Source organism: Stegodyphus dumicola, chromosome 10 (assembly GCF_044657685.1).
Source record: "Stegodyphus dumicola isolate Sdum_Otavi_A_Nest chromosome 10, ASM4465768v1".
NCBI lineage: Eukaryota > Metazoa > Arthropoda > Arachnida > Araneae > Eresidae > Stegodyphus > Stegodyphus dumicola.
The window spans coordinates 177,899,072-177,920,547 of NC_140777.1; the positions used below are offsets into that span (position 1 = coordinate 177,899,072).

A 21,476-nucleotide genomic window follows, 5' to 3' on the forward strand; every position below is an offset into this window, starting at 1 on the left:
ACCCAGGATTTGGCCATTGGGTCCCCTAGAAAGCCCAGTCGCCCTTTAAAAAGGGGAATATATAAGGTATTTCTCCCGATTTTCTAGCGTGCCTTCGTGGTGTAGTGGTTCTGCACGATGGGCTGGTATTCCAGAGGTCCGTGGTTCAATTCACGGCGAAAGCGGTTGCTAATTTTTAATTTTTCATCTTGCCTGCTTCGGAAAAAATCCCAATGTCTCTACAACTGTAACAATATTAACATTTTCTCCTTCTTTCCATCTTTTTACAGTTCTTGTAAGAAGAATTCAGAGTTTTGAAAGCCTATTTGGATTCGAGAAAATTTTAAGATTCACTCCACCTCTATAATTTACAATTCTGATAAGAGTGATACGTTGCACTATATTAGTATAAACTATATTACAAAATATTCTCCTTAACCAGATCAAATTAAATTACCAGATAGGAAGGCTTATGTAAATGCAGTATAACTTATATAAAGATATTTAGATATTTATGAACATGAAAAGAAAGAAAAATGCTGTTATTGATTGTTCCCTTGAAGCCACTCCACTTCTGGTACAAAAGATTATCTATTTCAATCAAAGAGTTCCTCCAAAGAATATGATTAGTTTCGAGAACACGTGAAGAATATTAATCCTGTGGGTCTGACAGATCGTATCTTCTACCAGTTTCGTATGAAGCTTTTTCGTGTACATCATTTTTATCGGATTACGTAACTCGGATGAAGTTGTACAGTTTTGACCAGCCAATAATCAACGACGAAATAATGATATACGTAAGTGCTCATCATCTCCTCATCCCGTCTAAGCAGACGCCGATACGGACACGGGGCGTGCAATCATTTTAAATAAATCCAACCGAAGAAAAGTGGCTTTACAAGCCGATCCCACTATTATCGTTAAAGAGATCTTGGCGGTCATGAGACACAGAACACAAAAACTGGTAAAAATCGATCTTATTTCAAACTTGTTACGATTTCGTACCTACGTTAGAAGATGAGAGTCGGAGATTGAGAAGGAAAAAAAAAGAAGGCCGACACAATAATTGAATCGAAAGCGAAGGGAAGCGGTCGGACACGCATTAAGCAATCACAGAAAGACAAGGCCTATAGGCGGCCTAATTTGTGAGCAGCAGATCCAGTTGATTCTTGGGGAAAGAAGAAAGGCAAGCGGCGTCGCAAATTCGTTAACTGCCTTGTCAAGCAACGAAATCCAGTTAAAGTGAGAACTTGGCCAAATTCAATTGGAAGACCGAAAACATTTTCTCCATAGAGATCCCTCCCCTCCCTTTTACTCTCCCTCGTTCTGTGTGTACCCTTTTTTCTTCTCTTATTTTACTGGATTCCTGTTTTCTTACAACCTACCTCCCCCCTATACGGTTTCTTTTCGTTTAATTTTTTCCCCCGTTTAGTTGGTGACATGCCCGATGAGTAATTAAAGAAAGTTGGACGGCAGAATGGGAAGATAGAGAAAGTCCTCTAGATGGAAGAATGAAAAGAAAATCGAGGGTGATAGCTACTCAATTTCGATCGATTTTCAAGTTACCTGATGATTTTTATCTCATCAATAAAAAGGCTTCCGAAATTTTTTTCATGTATGTCGTATCTTGCGAGTATCTATGAATATGATACAAATTTTTAATTGTAGTTAGGCTCATCAAATCATGCTGTAGCTTACTCACAACGCTAAAATATATAAATTATCATTTTCAAAAGTCAGCATTATTCTAATCTGTTGTGAAGAGAATGGTTCACACATTTGTAAGACAATTTTTATAGAAGTATTTTACCTAACATTTTTGTGTTTTAAATGTTTTCTTTGATAATCCTTACTTTTCACTATCTTTCTACATCGTAATTTCTAAGACAATAAATAAAGCCTCTTACAGTATCAAAAGTATATTATCCCATTTTTCTTGAACAACTTTCCAAAGTCCAAGGAGGATTGTAGGTAGACGTTTCGACAACCTGCTTTTTAACACTTTTCGCCACTCTCTTTATTTTTAATATGCCGTTATAAGAAAAATCAGCAAGAATCATAAATGTTTTTTGAAAAACTTTCTTTGGATTCTTTGAACCCTATTTTAAGATTATTTTTTATCTCCTTTGATGATAATAATTGATCTCTTTTTATTACAGTCATTTAAATACACCCAAGATTCATCTATTGTGACAATATGTTTCCATTTTGGACACGTAAATGTTTCTTATAAAGAATTCTGAAGCGCGTTCAACGGCGATACATCGTAAAGAAAGACGACGCACATTATTATTTTTTAGCCTTTTTAAAATTCAAATCAGCATTAATCACTTTGTTTACAGTTAACAATGAGCACACCTTAACCCTTTGTTGCATCATGTCCACTCTAGTAGACAAAAGTTGTCCATTCCTGTGTTTATTCATTCTATGCTATAAGAACTTTCAACTGTCGATCATAGATGGCTGTATAGCATCACTAAGTAAAGCATTGCTATTTAGAAAATGGCTGCTACTTCTGTTTCCTAGAAAGGAAGGTATTTTGGGGGATCTGTATGTACATGTCGGTTGTACATTTACCATTTAGAGGACGGTAATGATCACTGCAAACAAGGCAGGAAATGATTTCAAATGCAATGACCGTAAATCGTTGGGAAGAGATTTGTATGCATGTACGTATATGCATGCTGTCCACTGTAATGAACAAACTGTAGCAATTATTTAAAACGAAATTTGAATAAAATTATTTTTTTTTATTTTTTATTATTACTAAGGTTCAGTGGCGTAGCGAGAGGGGGGCAAGGGGGTGCATGATGCCCCGGGCGCCGCTCGTACAGGGGCGCCAAATGGTCTCCAAACAAGATTTTCCGGAAAATTTCAGTTTTTATTTTGATCGATTTCTGGAAAATATATTTAAAATTAATAACTATTGTAATATAATTAATTATTTATTTTCTTGATTTGTGTAATAAAATGCTTGCAGTACATCAACCAAAACGTTCTTTCTGACCACTTTATTTCTCCAAAGTAGAGATATATATTTAAACGAAATGCACGTATATCTCTCGTTTTTTATTTTAAAACGATAACACGACCTTGTCCCGAATTTCTCAAATATATCCAGTTTCCAAATTCCGATTCCATAATCTGGAAATGGCATTTTTTGAGATTCGTAACGCTTCCGCTACAATGGATTGCGTTTGACTCTCCTGTAAACGTCTGATGGCCTTCCTGGCTACTGATTCAACTAAGTCATCTTGCTGAGATGTCGTATATTCACTGCTACGAAGCATTCAACGCATGTGAATTGTTTTTAATCTTCTATTACAAAAAGGAATACTGCAGGTCGTTCCTTACTCCTTATCTAAAACGCATAGTTTTCGACGTCACAGACTAAATTTGCATATTCCCAACTTTGTAAACGTTATAATTTTCCTTTATAATCTCTTCTATTTTCTTTTGTTCAAAAATGTTATCGATTATATGGTTATTTCATACCGAACCCACAATACACCCTAATTGTTTTGAGCAGTGAATGTGACTGCATGACGTTACTCCGTAGTAGAAAAGAAACAGAACCTAAAACTCCACTGCAGATCTATAGGGAATATGTTTTTCCAAACCTAAGAGTCGCACTTTAAATACTACTTACTATGAACGTTCGTTCAGCAAATTAAAATAAATTTTCACATATTTACAATCAACGGTGGGACAAGATCCCCTAAGTCATCTAGCATTTTTAAGTGTGGAAAGAGAAAAATTTGAAAGGATCTACTTTGATGAAGTAAATGATAAATTTGCTTCTAAATTTTCAAGGTAAGAAAAATGTATACATAATAATTAATTTTATTCATGTATTATATTATTATTAATAAATATAAGAGCCCGACCAAGTCGAGGTGCACGTGATTGAAGCGAGATGAGGACAAATTAAAATTTTTAAGTTGGCTGGTGGTGTGTCTGACAATTTGAGATCTTTGGCACTCCAAGCATGATGGTGTCCAGTTGGCTATGTCCTTTTGCATGCTATTCCATACGAAACTTTGCTATATCAGTTTCCTTGAAGCCTTGATGCCAGGATGTGACAGACGATGTAACTGACTAAAAATGGCATGGCGAAACACGGAGGTAACATAAGGTCGAAATCTTGAATCCTGAACATCACAATAAAGTGATTTTCCAGGTGACAGCTGCATAGGCTGCAAGTTGAGATTGGTGGAAGATTTGCTTTTCAAGAGGGTTTGTAGTTCTGAATCCCGGTGTTGTTCATCCGCAAGGGCAGCAAAGTTTATTGGCGAAGGAACGGCTAGTTCTTCAATACGAGACAAGATGTCTGCTACAATATTCTGCGAACCCGCAATATAACGGATATCTGTTGAAAATTGCCCTATGAAGTCTAGGTGTCTCATTTGACGAGGAGAAGCTTTATCCGAACGCTGCTGAAAAGTATAGATTAAGGATTTGTGATCTGTGAAGATCATGAAAACGCGTCCCTATAGCATATGCCGATAATATTTGACAGCTTCATAAATTCCTAATAATTCGCGATCGTAAGTGCTGTATCTGGTTTGTGCTAGTGAGAGGTTTTTAGAAAAATATGAAAGTGGTTTCCATAATTCTTGACCTTTTTGTTTTAAAAGTGCTCCTATACCTGTCGTTGATGCGTCAACGTGTAGAGATATTAGGTTATTTTTTGGAAGCAGAAGAGATGAAAAATATGCAACGCCTTCGCCGGGAATCGAAACGCGGACCTCTGGAGTACTGGCCCAGCGTGCAGAACCATTACACCATGAAGGCACGCTAGGAAAGCGGGAGAAATACCTTATAAACTCCCCTTTTTAAAGGGCGACTGGGGTTTTTAGGGGCCGCAATCGCCAAATCCTGGGTGTGGAGAATCCTCATTTAACACCCCTTTTATTTTGGGCGCCACTGTAGAGACATTAGGTTATTTGGAAGCAAGAGAGATTGAAAAAATAGCAATCGCCTTCGCCGGGAATCAAACCGCGGACCTCTGGAGTACCGGCCCAGCGTGTAGAACCACTACACCACGAAAGCATGCTAGGAAAGCGGGAGTCCCTCTCCTTATAAACATAGAGTGATAATGGTTTAGATGCGGAAGGATACTGCAAATTTGTTGCCGAAATTAAATCATTTTTGCATTTTTTTAACGCTTCGCGAGATTCTGCGGTCCAGGTTATAACACGTTTATCGTTTTTCTTGATTCCAACCAAAAAGGAATTTAGAGGTGCTTGTATGGTTGCTGCATGAGGTAAGAAACGTCGATAAAAATTGAGCATAGCAAGAAATCTTCTTAAGTCGTAAGTCCTTCACTGTAGATGGTTCGGGCATATCGCGGATAGCGGTGACTCTATCTGGAAGGGGTCGAATCTCATCAGAGGAAATTTCATGACCAAGAAAGGATACTCTTGACTGGCCAGAAACGCATTTGGAAGGATTAAGACTGACACCGTACCTTTGAAAACGTTCAAAAACTGTTCTCAAACGTGAAAGGTGTTCTTGCTCTGAAGAGGAGGCGATTAAGACGTCATCAAAATAAGGTACACCATTTTAAGGTACACCATAAGTCGAGGCCATTTAGCACCTGCTTCATGAAGCGTTGGAATGTTTGAGCAGCATTGCATAAGCCGAAGTCATGACCGGCAACTCAAATAGTCCAAAAGGCGTAATAACCGCAGTTTTTGGAATATCATCTGGCTTAACGGGCACTTTGTGATACACCTGCTCAAGATTAATGGCTGTAAAAATAGCTTTTCACTCGAAAACTTGCATACAGCCTTGAATGTGAGGGATTGGGTAACGATCAGGAATTGTAGCTGCATTTAACCGGCGATAATTGCCACACGGGCGCCAGTTACCATTTCGTTTCCGAACTAGATGGAGCGGACTGACCCTAGAACTTTTTGAAGGACGGCAAATTCCCTGTTCCATCATGTATTGAAGTTCCTCTTTGGCGGCTTTAAGCTTGTCCAGAGTTAAGCGTCTTCGTTTAGCGGCAATCGGAGGTCCGGTAGTTTCAATATAATGTAATACATCCTGCTTGGGTTCGGAAATACCCATAACTGGGCGCGTGTTTGTAGGGAATTCTCTGAGAAGTTGATGCCATGGGGGAGTTACCCGAAATCAGTTTAATGCTCAAATCTTGACTATTGCGAATTACTCCCGGATAAGTTAAGTTGGTTGTGGAATCTATCAAACGGCGATTTTTAAGATCGGCAAGCAAAGAAAATTTTTGAAAAAATTCTGCGTCGATAATAGAACTTGAAACAGTAGCAATAGTGAATGGCCATTGGAAGTTGTGGTGCAATCCTAAATCAACAGATATCAGGCGTTCACCAAAAGTTTGAATAGGAGTTCCATTTGCTACATAAAGTTGTAACTTGGTAAGGCGCTTTTGTTCGTGAAAATGTGGTGGAACGACAGAAACATCAAAAAACAAGAACGACAAGAAACTTAAGCCCGAATTCTTTTCGATGAGAAAAAGGCGTGCAAAATTCCAGCCGCTGTCGTTCACAACTTCAAGCAACGGCCCGTCTCGTTTCCCTGGTCGTTATAACGACACGGTGGGCGGCATTTGTTTGCCTTGTTTCGAAATTTGTGGTGGTAAAAACAAATACCCGGTCATGAAAAATTATAATAAATTCATTGTTACCGGTGATTTTAACTCTAAACATCCAAGCTGGGGCGCAGGAGATATTGATGCAAGAAGGCGATTGGTATTTGACTTTATCGTCTCTAATAATATAATTTTACTAAATGATTTGAGTTTTCCTGCAACTTTCAAATCTACCATCGGTGAGGTATAGACTGCTCTTGTTATGACCTCACCAGGTTTGTCTATCAATTCTGGAGCTCTGCAAGTTCTGATGGATGAGAGTCTTAGTGATCATCGTTATTTGCAGTTGAATTATGATGAAAATATTCATTGTGCTCCTAAGATTGTTTTAACAAGAGATGTCCACCGGATTACAAGGTATTGTTATAAAATTGCTCCGATAATGCAGAAATTTAAATTAGTTTATTGAAGTGTGAGGACTCTGATACAATTGAAAATTGTATTGAAAAATTTTTGATTTGCTACATAAAGTTGTAACTTGGTAAGGCGCTTTTGTTCGTGAAAATGTGGTGGAACGACAGAAACATCAAAAAACAAGAACGACAAGAAACTTAAGCCCGAATTCTTTTCGATGAGAAAAAGATGTTAAAAAGTTCTATCGATGTTAAAAAGAAGTTACGAACAAAACAAAAGGGAAGTAGGCAGATTTCGTGGTGGACTCCACAACTTACTTGTATGCGACGCCGGATACGTGCTTTGAGGAAAAGTTCGCAAATTTTGAATTTAACGGACAATATATACGTAATGAAAGGAAAATTGCATATAAAAAAAAATTGGCAACTTATAAACATCTAATTTGGAAGACAAAATTTGAAACTAAGAAGAAATTTTTTCTTAATAATCTTTATTATTATGATGGTTTTTATCGAATTGCCTCTGAAAAAGTGAGACGTGCTGTTGCTCTGTATAATCCTCAGCACGCTGACAGTTTGATTGAACTCAATAGACAGAAGCTTTCGCAATCACTCAAATTGGGAGCACCTTAGGATATTTCATTAGATGAGGATAGACTTTCTGATTGCCATTGGATGACGCTGTAATTACAGAGGCAGAGATCAGAAGTGCAGTTGAACAAATAAGGCGTCGAAGCGCTCCGGGCCCGGACTGTTTTAATCCTATATTTGTTCAGATTCTAATTTTTACATATCTGGATATTTTTATATTGCTTTTTAATTACTGTTTTAAATTTTATGTGTTTCCAAGAAATTGGAAAATCGGTCGAGTTGTTTTAATTCCAAAGCAGAATGACAGATATAGACCAATTGTACTTTTGAGTGTTTTTGGAAAAGTGTATGAAAGAATCTTGGTTGAGAGATTGAAGTTTTACTTGAATAGTAGAATGATACTCAGTCGGCGACAGTATGGTTTCACAACTGGCTGTTCTACATATGATGCATTATATGATACTATTGACTTTATTAAAAGCAATAAGAGTTCGCATCACGTAGTGCTGCTGTCCTTGGATGTTTCGTCTGCATTCGATTCAGTGTGCTGGAACTCTATTTTACAAACCATGATTAACCTTAAATTGCCAAGGAATTTGATTCAATGTTATAGGAGTTATTTTAACAATCGCAAAATCTTGTTTAATGCTTTTAAGGATGAGACTGCAGAGATAGAACTAGAGATTTTCATTGGTTGTCCGCAGGGCTCCTTCAGTGCTCCCCTGCTCTGGAATATCATATTAAACAAATTTCTTATTTTGGAATTCCCCAGTGATGTTAACTTTATTGCATATGCAGATGATCTTGCTGTTCTGATGTATGGTGCATCATTGGAAAAACTCGAGAAATCATTTGAGAATGTTATGTTAAAACTGGAAAACTGGAGAATCGGCGAGGGTCTTGAATTCAACTTAGAAAAACTTTTGCAATCATTTTCCCTCGGGCTGGGATCAAAGTGAGAGCTCCACAATTTAGATATCAAGGAAAAAGAATAAAGTTTGTTGATGTTATTAAATATTTGGGAGTCAAGATTGATTGCAAGTTGACCTTCGCAGATCATTTTAAAACAATTCATCGGCTCTCAGATGATATGTTAATGTTTTACAGGAGATCCTTTTTCTAGTGAGACACTTTGTAACAAATCATGCATTCTTAAAGATATTTTGAATAATGTAATTATCCCTAGAGTTTTCTATGGAATTGGTGCCTGGGGATCCAGTGCCGGGGATTGGTCAGGTTGAGGAACAAACTCGATGCCATACAGAGGAGCTGGTGCTTAATGATTACAAGATGTTTCCGTACTGTCTCAACTGAGGTGCTCTGCGTTCTAGCCGGCACGCCGCCTCTTTCAATTTTATATAAATTATATTTTGAAAAATTTTTGTTTAGAACTGGTAGACTTGATTTTAAATTGTATAAAGATATTTTGATTACAAGGCATATGTTTGAAAGAATTAATAATATTTTGGTACATCCTTCTGGGTTTATGTGTTTTTGAATTTGATTGTAAACTCCCAATAGTCGGAGAATTGGATATTTATGCTGACGGGTCCAGGCAAGATGATAAATTGGGTGCAGCATTTGTGATTTATCATTATGGAACTGAAATTGACAATAAAAAATATAAGCTTAATAATTATAATTCTGTATTTCAATCGGAATGCTGTGCTTTACTTAAAGCCCTTCAGTGGGTTAAGGAAATTTTGACTTGTGTTAATTCTATTCATATATATACTGATTGTATGTCTTTGCTTCAATCCTTGACCTCGGCCCGTCCTACTAATTTATTAATATTTGATATTAAATGTCTATTGAAATTTTTGATGCAGAATATGTGCATTCATTTACACTGGATAAAAGCACATGTTGGCTTTGTTGGAAATGAAAGTGCCGACGTGCTGGCTAAAGAGGCCGACCACTAATGATGATTGTGAATATAAACAGAAATTTCTGGTTTGAGAAGTTATGCAATTAGAAACATGAACAATTTTTATAATGATATTTGGAATACTACTAGATGGAATGAATCAGAGAGGTGCGTGGGTCTTTTGAAGTCTATTAAAATTCAAAATGGTATGCGACCAATTAGTAATATTGATTTAAACCAGTTTTTAACTGGGCATGGAAGATTTCCCGCGTACCTTTCGAGATTTAATTTACAAAATTCAGACTTGTGTGGTCATTGCTATCAAGTTGGTAACGCAGATCACTTCTTGAATCATTGTTCCTTACTGGAAAATTTGAGAAAGAAATGTTTGGGAGATAAGTCATGGAACTTGAAAATCGTAAAAACATATTCTAAACGTGCAATGGATTTGATCAATTCTAATATTGAATTTGGAATATTTGTTTAGTATTGTGTATATTTATCTTTTGATTATATGTATTATATTTTCAGTTATGAGTATTTATAGGTTTACTACGAAAATTTTGAAATTTTTCTGAGTAGTGTTTTATTTAATGCATTGTGGATGTTTTGTACATGCGGTATTTCGAAGAGATGCAGTTGATTCTTACATAGATATGGCTTTGCAAATGCTGAGAATCCTGATGGATTACCAGATTTAAATTATCGAAATTAGTGGTTTTGAGTTTTAGGATTTTGATTTTTAAATTTTAAATTTTATGGAATTTTTATATTTTTTAATTGTAGTTTTTGATTTTAAAATGTTCTGAAATTTTAAAGTTTTAAAATTTTTTCTTATATTCTGTTCTTAATAGAGTAATTACTAGGGTTTTAATATGATACATGGCAATCTTAAATTTTTCCAGTTTCGGTTATTGGCAGTCCTGGAGCTTCTTTTCTATGATTATTAAGGATAATTAATACATTTGAATTCAGATAGTAGTAGGACTATTAAAGTAAATTTTTAAAATAAATTAATAGTTTAAATAGAATTATGATTTTACAAATAATATGCTATTAAAGTAATACTGTAGGGAATTCGGTTTGACCTTCTGCAAGTTATTTAAATTGGGAATTCCTCGATGGCTTTGGACCGCCTGTGCCTGTTCCGAAAATTCATGTGAATGAATATTTCTTGAGAGTTTCAGCCACTCTGTTTGCTCGTGGAGTTTTTCATTGTTTTTGGATTTTGAATGTTGGTGTTGTGCTTTGTTGTTTGTATGTCTCTTCCTTATTTTTAGTTCGTTAATTAACCTCCAATTATTTTTAGATAATTAGCTTCTTTTTCTCTCTTCTTTCCTTTTTTGGTCTTGAGGGGGGTCGACCTTTCATAATCATATGGTCATGGGACTAGGAGGATTGGGTCTTCCCTGTATTATGACTATTATGACTTGGAGGAGGGCTTTGATAACGTTTCCTCAGTTGGCTACAGCGTGTATTTCGACCACGTGATGCGGAGCTGTTGCGCTGAAAAGGTTCAGCTTGGATGACTACTAATTGAGCAACCTGTTTGGACAGATCATCAATATAAGCTTGTAACACCACAATACCTGGACCAGGAGCCTGCACTGCGTGTATTTGCGCTGGAATGGCCATCTCGTGAATTTTATCAGCGATTTCGGAAAGATTTTTAAGTGGCTCGCTACTGGCCGCTAAAATAGTTTGCATGTTAGATGGGAGTCTATTCATCCATAATGTTTTAAGAATGTTATCCGTTAGGTTACCGGCGACTAAATCTGACATTTTAGAGAGCAAGTGAGAAGGCCTCATATCACCCAACCGTAAATCATGCAACAGCTGTTCGATTTTAACTGTCTCGGATTCTTCATAAACAGAAATTAATTTTTTTTAAAGATTTGTAATTGTCCGTCGTCGATGGATTCAAAATTATTTCATGAGCTGATTGCAGTACCTCTGATTCTAACGCAGCGATCACTATAAAATTGAGTTTCGTCGGCAGTAATGTGACTCAACTGCGCATCCAATTGAATGAACCATAACGATGGGTCTCGGCGAGAAAAAGGCGGTGGCTTAACTGCCACTCTCGCCAATTGCGAAGCAGCATCGTTGTCAACCACTTTAGCTCAATCAAATATGCACAATAATAATATGTATAGAAAAATAATGAATATGTATATAGTGACACAGTTTCTTGGTACTTGAAATCAGAGAAATTGGAGGCTCAAATGCAGCAGACGATACATATATCCGCTGAAATTATGACAGAAATATGTTGACTCACCGGAATGCGGCAAAAAGCTTGAAATGACAGGTGAATGTCTTACTTGCATCTCATCACACTGGATAACTTACTGCTGCTCAGAATTTAGACATATAAACTCCATACTTGTGCAACATTGAAGGTTGCCATTCGTAATAAATGCGTGTCACCAATTATGGTAGTACAATTTTTTGAGACAGATCGTTAAACAATTATAACAATTGAATGGAACAAATATTATTTTTGTTTTTGGTTGCTATGGGTTATCAGACTGGCAGAGTTAAGTTGTAGTAGGTAAGTTGCCACATATCTGTTTATCTATAATGTATATTAAACTTTTAATTGTTTAAAAACTGTACTTTTTAAAAACACTTATATAAATATGTAAAATAAATAACACCTTTTTAACTAATTCTAGATCATCGTAGGTCAGATTTTTCCGCCGACACAGATGCATTTCCGAATCCAAGGCTAGTGCAGTTAGGTAGTGACTAATCTTTATATATTTTTGAGTATTTTATGGCAGATTCAGCATTTTATTATTATTTGCATTATTTTCTTATTAAGAATATATTCTATACATTATATTACTGAAAGTTTTTTTTGTGGGGGGGGGGGCGCCAAAAAGTTATTTTGCCCCGGGCGCCAGTTACGCTTGCTACGCCACTGCTAAGGTTATTTTAAATAAGGAAAAAAAAACATTTTCGTTCAACTTCTCTAGATTATTTGCATGCAAACAAAGGGTTAACGATTTCGCAACTGTCTTTTGGCATTGGAGGAGCTCCTCTTCCTTGAATATGTATATGGAACAATTTTTCAACTTTGACTTTTTTTTAACCTTTCTTGTTGGCAATATTACCTTCTCGTTCTCGTCCTCGAGATGACATCCGGCCTAAGGCTATAGACCTAAGGCTAACGGATTACGGTCATCCCGACGAAGAAAACTACCGGCAGACACACATTTCCTGATAAAAGGTTAAGGATAAATAAATATAAACCTGATAATATATATTAATATTATCAGGTTATAAAATAAATATAACCTGATAAAGGTTGCAGGTTACATACTGTTAAATTACATAAAATAAATAAATGGTGCGCAAATCCATGCTTCGTTAGACTATTACATTCAATATTCGCAGTGATAATTTTTAGCATTGCAGATTACACACAACTATGCCTGAAGAATGCCTGAAGGGCACACCAAACATTAAATTTAAAAACTGCGCAGAATTTTACTCTGCAGAACAATTTCATCAAACAAAAAAACTACAAATTTTAAAAAAAATGTATTACATATACCAAAATTACAATGAAATAAGTGCATTATATCTCTTAATACAAATATTAGTTATCCTAATAAATAAATTAACCAACTTCCCGTCGCCTTCTCTCAACAAACGTCCAGTATCCAAGAGAAACATTTAATTTAAAAACTGCACAGAATGATCGCCCTCATTTTTCCGAGTGGCAACAATGCTGATTTTTAACAGTCGGCTGTCCAGTATACAATTGAATGAAAAACTGTTGCCGAAACCACATTTCTAAAAAAATGAAACTATTCAAAATTATGCGATAAAATAAAAATTAAAAAAAATCGCTTCGAGGTGCACTGGCTGTTGTCTAGATGAACCTATGTACCAAATTTCGTAGCCCTGGGTCTATTAACTTACTCGTAACACGAACGAAAGACACACAGACTCTTTCTTGTATGTAGAGTGCTCAAATTCGTGCTTCTTTAGGCTTTTACATTATTCACAATGGTTTTTTATGCTACGCTGTGCGTTTAGCATACTGAAACATTTAATGTTTGAAGGGAGTATACACAGATTAAAACAAAGGGAGGAAGAAGTCGAAAAAATTACAAAAGAGGAAGGAAAAAAGCTTGATTAAATAATATATTAAAGGTAAATAGCAATAAGAATAGTTAGAAAACATATATATAAGATGCTGACAGGTAAAGTTCTCAAATTAATTCGCTACAGTTTAGTAATCAACTAGTAGTATCCATGATGAGCCAAGTCATTGAAGCCAATCACTGAAGTTTATTGCAGTTATTGTATAATTTACAGACTCTAGTATTTGCTCATTACATGTTAGTTCTACAGCTAGCAAGTAGCGAATATTACGCTGTTGTGACACCGCACAGTAAGGCAGTGCATGAAGGTCTTTGCCAACTTTGCTAGTATAATTCTGTTTTAGACTGGCACTGAGCCAGACTGACCAATTTGCATCAGCTGGCTTATTGGGGTGAAATTCTTTAGTTTCAGGACATTCAGAGCTATAACGTTCTGGATCTCCCAACTTGCCACAGTTACATAGATCTGTTCTACATAGTTTGAAAACGATGAAGATAGGTTTTAAAAGGACCATGTCCAGTGGGGAACCACGTTATCCAATTCGTTTTGCCCAGTAAATTCGTCGACACTTTTGGAACCATTTTGAAGGTTCTTCTTCCAGTTAAAGCTGTTTCCCATCTCGTCTGCCATTGCTGCAACAAAGATTGCCATGTAGAAGCTTTGAGGTGTGAAATCAATAGCGAGACTTGTGTCTCTTCGGCATATGTGAACATAGCTGCTTCTATCACCAAATGGTCAGCTATTTCATTTCCCTGAATTCCCACGTGTCCACGAACCCAGAAAAGTTGAGGACGATCTGAGGAATGAAAATTTAACAACTGTTGCTGTACCTCATGAACCAAACTGTTTCTGGTGTTGAAGTTTCAGTGCGCCGCTAAGTCAGAAGCAGAATTTGAAAAGATTGAGACTGAATGTTTATTGGCATATAAGGCTGCGGCGAGTCTTGTCGCTTTCCTCAGTGCAACTAATTCGGCTTGGTAAACTGAATTACCTACTTCTAATCTTCTTCGCCATCAGTATATCAGATGATTATCTTCCATTAGGCAAAGCTCATCTCCCGTGCCATTTTCCATTTTAGAGCCACCCGTGAATATCTTAAACTGGGAGTTCCAGTTGATTTGCTTTAGATGAACTATATCCGGGATATCAAAAACTGTTGGATGCCATAGGTCTTTACACAATGGTGCGTCATACTCTTTTGATGCATATAAACGGCCCCACGGAAGTTTCAATTTCTGAAGCGTCAAGACGTTAGAGATGATAGCTTTCCTTTCAACTAAAGGCTAAAGTTGGGGAAGTACGATAAGTTCTTGTAAAGTGTAGCATTTGCTGAGGTTGAATTGTATTGAGCAGTCTTCTTTCTTTTGGGGTACATTTTGTCCCTCAGATTGAGGCTGTCTACAGGACGATTCTCACTGAGACTGTTTTTATCCAGGTTTTAAGATATTCTGCAGGGACTTCCCAACTTGGTTATGCAACCTTTATTATTGAGTTTTGCAGTTGAGCTATCCTTAGTTTAATCTGCATGAGATGCGCAGGCCATAAAAGTCTATTGTTTATGATAATTCCCAAGTATTTAAGATTGGTTACAAACTTGATAGATTGGCCCGAAATTTTAATACGTGGGTTTCTGTTTAGTGCTTAACGTCTGCCAATTAGGAGTGCTTTAATTCTGGCTGCAGAAATTTGAATTTTATACCGCTTCGTCCAGGTTTTGGAAGTTGAAAGGACACTATGCCTTAGTCTCAACTGATGAGCGTCCTGCGATAGTAATTACAAAGTCATAAGAGTAAGATATCCCGTGCACATCTTCAGACCTTCAGATTCCCGAAATGCTCTTTTAGCTATTATATTCCACAGTAAATTCCACGCTATTATATTCCACAGCTCTTTTGGCTACTATATTCCCAGGCAGGAGCCCTGTGGGCAGCTTCAGACCTTTTTATTAGATATTGAACAACACTGAATTAACACTAAATCTGTTTATATGTCGATAATTTTTTTTCCTTTCCTTCACTGGCAAGCCTTCTGATTTGGCGTAATACGTGAAAAGATTGTTTTTTAATCCAGTCATACTTAGTTTTTCTTCTGGGAAATATTTTATTATAAATTTCTTCAACTGAAAATGGTAGTCTTATTGTATTGTAGATATTGTAGAAACAATGCGTTATTTAGAAGCCTGTGAGATAAAAAAATGAGCAACGCCTTCGCCGGGAATCGAACCAAGGACCTCTGGAAATACGCACCCAGCGTGCTTACCACTACACTACGAAGGCGTGCTAAGAAGGAGGGAAAACTACCTTATAGTATGATGCTTAACATTGTCGTCTAAATTGAATTCATTTTACATTAGAAAAATTGTTTAGTTTCGCAGAGCATTGCCCAACATTCTCTTTGAAGAGCACATGTTAAATTTTTAAATTTATAATTATATGTGTCTTTATATTTTTAGTTAATAAACACTAGTCAACTAGTATGCATACATTATAATTTTCTTTTAGATTTTTTTTTTTTTTTTTTAAATATTATTCTGAATAGGGTAAGCCAAAAACTGACAAAATTGTTCGTTCTCTCGATCTTTATTATTAGTTAATGATAGTATAGTATATATACTATCTAATTTAATTTAATACTTTCTTAATGTGCTCATTTTAGTTTTCACCTTGAATCAAGTCTTAAGAACTTCTCTTGCTAGAACATCTGGCGGTCCACCCGTCGATATTCGTTATGCTTTGTGAATATCGACCACGAATAGTAGCCACAAACTCAGATTCTACTAGCCACATACTCAAACTCTATTCCTTAACTTTCCTATGAAATAAACAGCACACATATCTTCCTTTCTACTATCACATTTATGTAAATTTACACTAAAACTAGATAAATTTTCAACTGAAAACTTACCAACATTGATACTGTACTGATTCACAATAAGAAAAGATAACCATATCCATTCATTGTATGACTGCAAAACAGTACCAGGCATCGAAAAAGGAGGGGAAATAATGGCGCAAAGGAAAATTTACGGGCGTGCAATGAAAACGCTACACTGCCGAAACGAAGTCAACAAAAACACAAAGGAGTAAAATTCGCATTTATAACTCCTTAATATACGAATCCCAGTTGAGAGTTACGGGGCAAAGAGGAGGGAAAAGAATGAAAAGCAGCATGTGCTTTTCTTATCCAGAAACGTGGAGCACTAGCGTCAAATGCCTAAGTGGCCATCTCTGCTCTCATTAGTATCCGAGTAATCCTGTTTAGGAGAAGCCAACTTGCGTTTTCTCTCTTTATTTATTTTTCCCCCTTTTCTCTCTTCCACAGCATAGTGATAGAAAAAGCAGCCCAAAATTACGTATATCCCCCCCTCACTAACTCCTATACAACTGAACCTGTACCGTTATTGAATTAGAAGCATGTTTAGCCCGTAGTTTTTTTTTCCTATTCTTTTCCCTTCCCTTTCTCCTGCCTCCTCCCGATTTCTCCCACAAAACTGCGTTGACCAAAAGATTTTTTTTCCCCTCTCCCTTGATTTTTTTTTTTTTTATATTATTTTTTTATATAGACGGATAGATTTTATTTTGCTCTTGTTCAAGAAAGGCAGTCTTTTCAAATTAGGCTTCCTTATTTGTCCTTAACTCGCGTCTTTTATAACGAGCTATGCCAAAAGCAGTTTTCACTGCAACGTTCTCAAAAGAGAATTTTGTTACTTTTTCACTTTTCTTCACTTTTTTTTATTTCAATTATATTTTTTTTTATCCTTTCTATCGTTCGTTGTTTAACTACTTGTTTCTGCCGCCATGCTGTTTCTTCTTCTTCTTTCCCCTCTTCTTCCATACGCCTTTTTTTTTTTCCTTCACGGCTGCCACCTTCTCTAACGAAACTTCGGTTCCTATTTTCTTAAATTCTCGTCTGTGGCTGTCTTTTCGATAAAATGGCTGCTTTGATTCAATTTTTAGCGGCGCGTTGTTTCTTCTTTATTTTACTTATTTATTTTAGAGCGCTAAGTGTTAGCACAGAGATTTTTCAGAGTAAATTAAATAATGTGATTACCCTCTCGCCAGTTTTGTTTCACTTCTACTTTATCGGTTCTCGAAACTCGTGGTTAAAAGGTAGCTAATATTGCCTAATCTTTCACCATCGACTCTTAACTCGTCGACGCGTTGAAGAAACGGGGAAAAGGAGTGACAGATAATTACCATACATGGCTACTTTTCCGTCTGCTGCAGTATTGATAGAATAATGCTACTGTTAATTTGTACTTTTTTTACAGACCGTTCAGAAAAAAATAAAATACGAAATCTCCGACTCCTCATTTCTTCTTTCGTGTTACCACCTGGATCACCCTCGAAATATAAAAAATCAAATAAACATTATCTTAGAGCATTACACAGAACCTTCTTATATTAATTCGCGGGGAAATTGTTTCAAAAACCAAACAATTACGAAATCCTTGGAGCCAAACTGTCTGATTTTTCGTTCAGAGGACCAATCCTATTCACATCAAGTAAGCGTTAAAAAAATGCAATATTTATTATAAATAGAATCTTCCCAATGAAACATGTGATTAATTGTTTAAAATCGTCGTCAGAGTCAACCAGCAAAGGTAGCCGAAACACTGATCCAGCCGCAAAAAATTTATCCAGTTAGGTTATTGTCTGCAAATGGTATCTTAGGCAGAAAGAACATCAAGCAGAAGGCTTTCATCGCTCGTGCTAGGGAGAGTTCTAGACATCCCTATGCTTGGCTAAGATATCCCGCAACACTACGCTGAAAGTAAAATTTTGGGTACCGGAACCAAATCCTGTGACTAGAAATCTCCACCTAAAAATGGTTAGACTAGAACACGAAATGTAAAGTTGTTTATTGAGTCCAATACGACTTTTTATGAGATATTATTTTATGAGTAACGCATTATACAACTAACCCACCGAATTCGCAGGAGCAACACGCGGTATGGTCAAGAAAAGAGAATAAAGCTGGAACTAACCTGTGACTGAACGTTCGCCCCCATGGACGAGTAGGAGTCGCCGCCGTTCATGCTTATGTTGTACATGGAATCCTGAGGCGTCCCCGAACCTGGAGGAGGACTTATTATCTGTCCTTGCGATGAAGGTGCCAGACTGTACGGGGAAGAACCCGCCGCAGACGGAGGTGAGTAGCAGTCATTTATATAATCTAGAAAGAAAAAAAAAATACACACATCAGTCCGTCGCTCAGTGAAGGTGCACAACATGAAGTGGACAATCTGTAACTACTGTGGTAAAGGAATTACATTAAAACTGATCTTACAACCTGACGTCTACCCACAGACCTTACCGAACTGGTTGAGTTATCTTTCCTTGCACGTGTTTAACTGTAATCGCAATATAAAATTGACAATCAAACAAATCTTTATTAACTACTCCTAATAGTTTCACAAACTTAACTGACATACATAACAAGATCCTACTTTGAAACCAGTAATATTTGGGTCGTAATTGCTGTATTTGAATTCTTAAAACAGCTTACCAAACACAGCGACTAACCATCAACATCCGCTTCACAATTTCCTCTCAGAAAAGTTTATTAAGTCAATACGACAGCGAGGCGGCGTAAGCTCCAACACGGGTAAAATTAACTTTCTACTTTTAAATAATGGTACTTACTATTAAATTTTCATAACTTTCTTGTCTTAGAATTTAGGCGGGTGGCGTTCCCACCCCAAGGGCAAATGTCCAGAACCGACCGCTCGCGGGAGGAGACCTGGCATTTGATCTAAGGAACGGAAGCCGGCATCTGACCTGGAGGTTGAATGTCCGGAACCGGCTGGAACTGACCGTGCGCGGGAAGGGAAGGCAGGAGACCTGGTGATAATGTCTTAGAGAGTACTGTGACAAGGTCATGAAAACAAGATACAGTTTAACTCGTATATCACAGCTAGCTATCGAGGTTCCTATGCTTCTTCGTCGAGGTTCCTATGCTTGTGATGAACTGAGGTGGATACGTTCTGTCTTCTTCACTTAAAATATTTATATCAGTATTTGATTATACAGTATTTCCAAGCATTGCTTCTGCTGAACAGATGATACTATCAAAGAGGGACGGAAGAAACTAGTTCTCAAACGTTTTTGCCTTTTTTGTCACATGCAGGGTGCCCTGTTGAATCTAACATCATCGCTATTTTCCTAAAGACTGACATACATAGTCAGCGATCTCAACTCAAATCGCATGGGAGCCGCATGCACGACCTGAAACGCAGATCTGAAAGCAACACTGGGACGTTCTGCACAATTTCAGATGATTGGTATCGATGTAACGCTGATCTAACGACCAGCACAAATACCAGGTTTTACAAGTTACGATAGCTACTCCATCTCCGTGGCAATATGAATCGACCAGCTTATCAAGTTATGATTGACTCGAGGAACGTAAAATTACCAACTGACTGGGAGGGATCACATCACACTACAAAAGTTCTACCAACAGCCGTCAGCTGGCGAAGAGATTTATTGATTGTATCGATGTCCCACCTCAGTGTAGCCATGCGGCCTGACATGTAAGCAACAAAGTCTAATATTTTTTCGTTTAACTAACATCATAAATCTATTAATTCAATAGCCATCGCGCTTACAGACACAATCCATCCATTTCTAAAGTTGTTTATATTTATATTTTAAATTACCATTTCCTGAGATGCGATGCTTAATGTCCCTTCCGTTACCTTCTTTTGTGGGTTTGTCAGAGCGCTACTATGCATGCGTTACATATGCACTTTTGGGCTGTGTGCTTCCAGCTCAATTGGAATGTAATGACTGCTGAAATGTTTGCTAGTGCTTTTGTATTTTGTCAACGAACACTATATTATTGCAATCTACTGTCCAGTGAATCTATGCTATACGGAAATCTATAAGCCCTGTATTAACAGAATTACATAACTGAAATGCACCGGCGGGTCGCATAAAATTGCTTCGCTAGTTTGAGACCAATCGTCATCGATGAAGACTTAAGTGACCCACACGAAGTTCAGTCCTAACGTATTTTGAAGTTTAGTTAAGGAACCACTTAAAGCTTTTAATAGGAACTACAGGTCTGCAGCACTATGATGAAAGAATTCACGAAGCCTGTCATCAGACAAATCTTCATTACAACACAGATTCAGTTACATTGCCCCCTCGACAACATCATTTAATGGAATGACAGCACTGACAATATCTATTTGTTATAAAACGAGACATGCACCAGGAAAAGATTCTTTAAAATCCACTTTAATAACTGGATTATGGCACAGTTGTTATTGTTATGTTGTTGTTGTTGTTATGATTATGTTGATTCCTGCGTCAGGAAACAACAACGTTCCCTCTATGTCCCGCGCATGCGCGATAGAAACGTTTTCAAAACTGTATTATTCAATTTTAAATTGATTTTAATTTCTATATTGTGCTGTTTCCGCCCATGCCAGTTTCGTTATTTCTGAACCACGTCACCTTCTCGATTACAGCTACAGCAAATCTTAATCTCCGAATACTAAAGATTATTCATGAAGTGATTGCTTGACAGCATTTACTGCTTTGATATGTACAATAATTTACTTCACTGTTCTCAAAACCTTCAGAAAATAATTTTTGCGTCATAAAGCAAAATAATTCGCGAAAATATTTTGAAGAACAAAGGTAAATACAAATAAACTCATGACCAGATAAGGCTATGCCATACAAGGTGTAAACTTATTCAATCTACAACTGCTGCGTCAGTCTGAGCGATCGTCTTTCTCGCCTGCCAATATCGACTTCAATCGATGGAAGGACTTCAAGAAAATGCAAAAGACTCCTAACTTTCCGAAAAAATTTAATTTTTAGCAAATCGGGTTCGCTCTTTGAGGGAATTTTTTTTTCTTCTCTCTCGACAGCCAGACTTCCACTCGAGAGAATGAGTAGGCGACGCCAAGAAACCCCTCCCT

General features: G+C 36.9%; 1 protein-coding gene across 3 annotated transcripts in view; it reads right to left on the minus strand.

Annotated features, from left to right (window-relative positions):
- LOC118189019 (homeobox protein extradenticle-like) overlaps positions 1-21,476 on the minus strand; it is a 675,900-nt gene that overhangs the window by 16,702 nt on the left and 637,722 nt on the right. For all 3 annotated transcript variants that reach the window (XM_085825921.1, XM_085825922.1, XM_085825923.1), the window contains one exon: positions 18,528-18,715. In XM_085825921.1, coding sequence (XP_085682047.1) covers positions 18,528-18,715 — 188 coding nt within the window. The remainder of the gene's footprint in view (positions 1-18,527; positions 18,716-21,476) is intronic.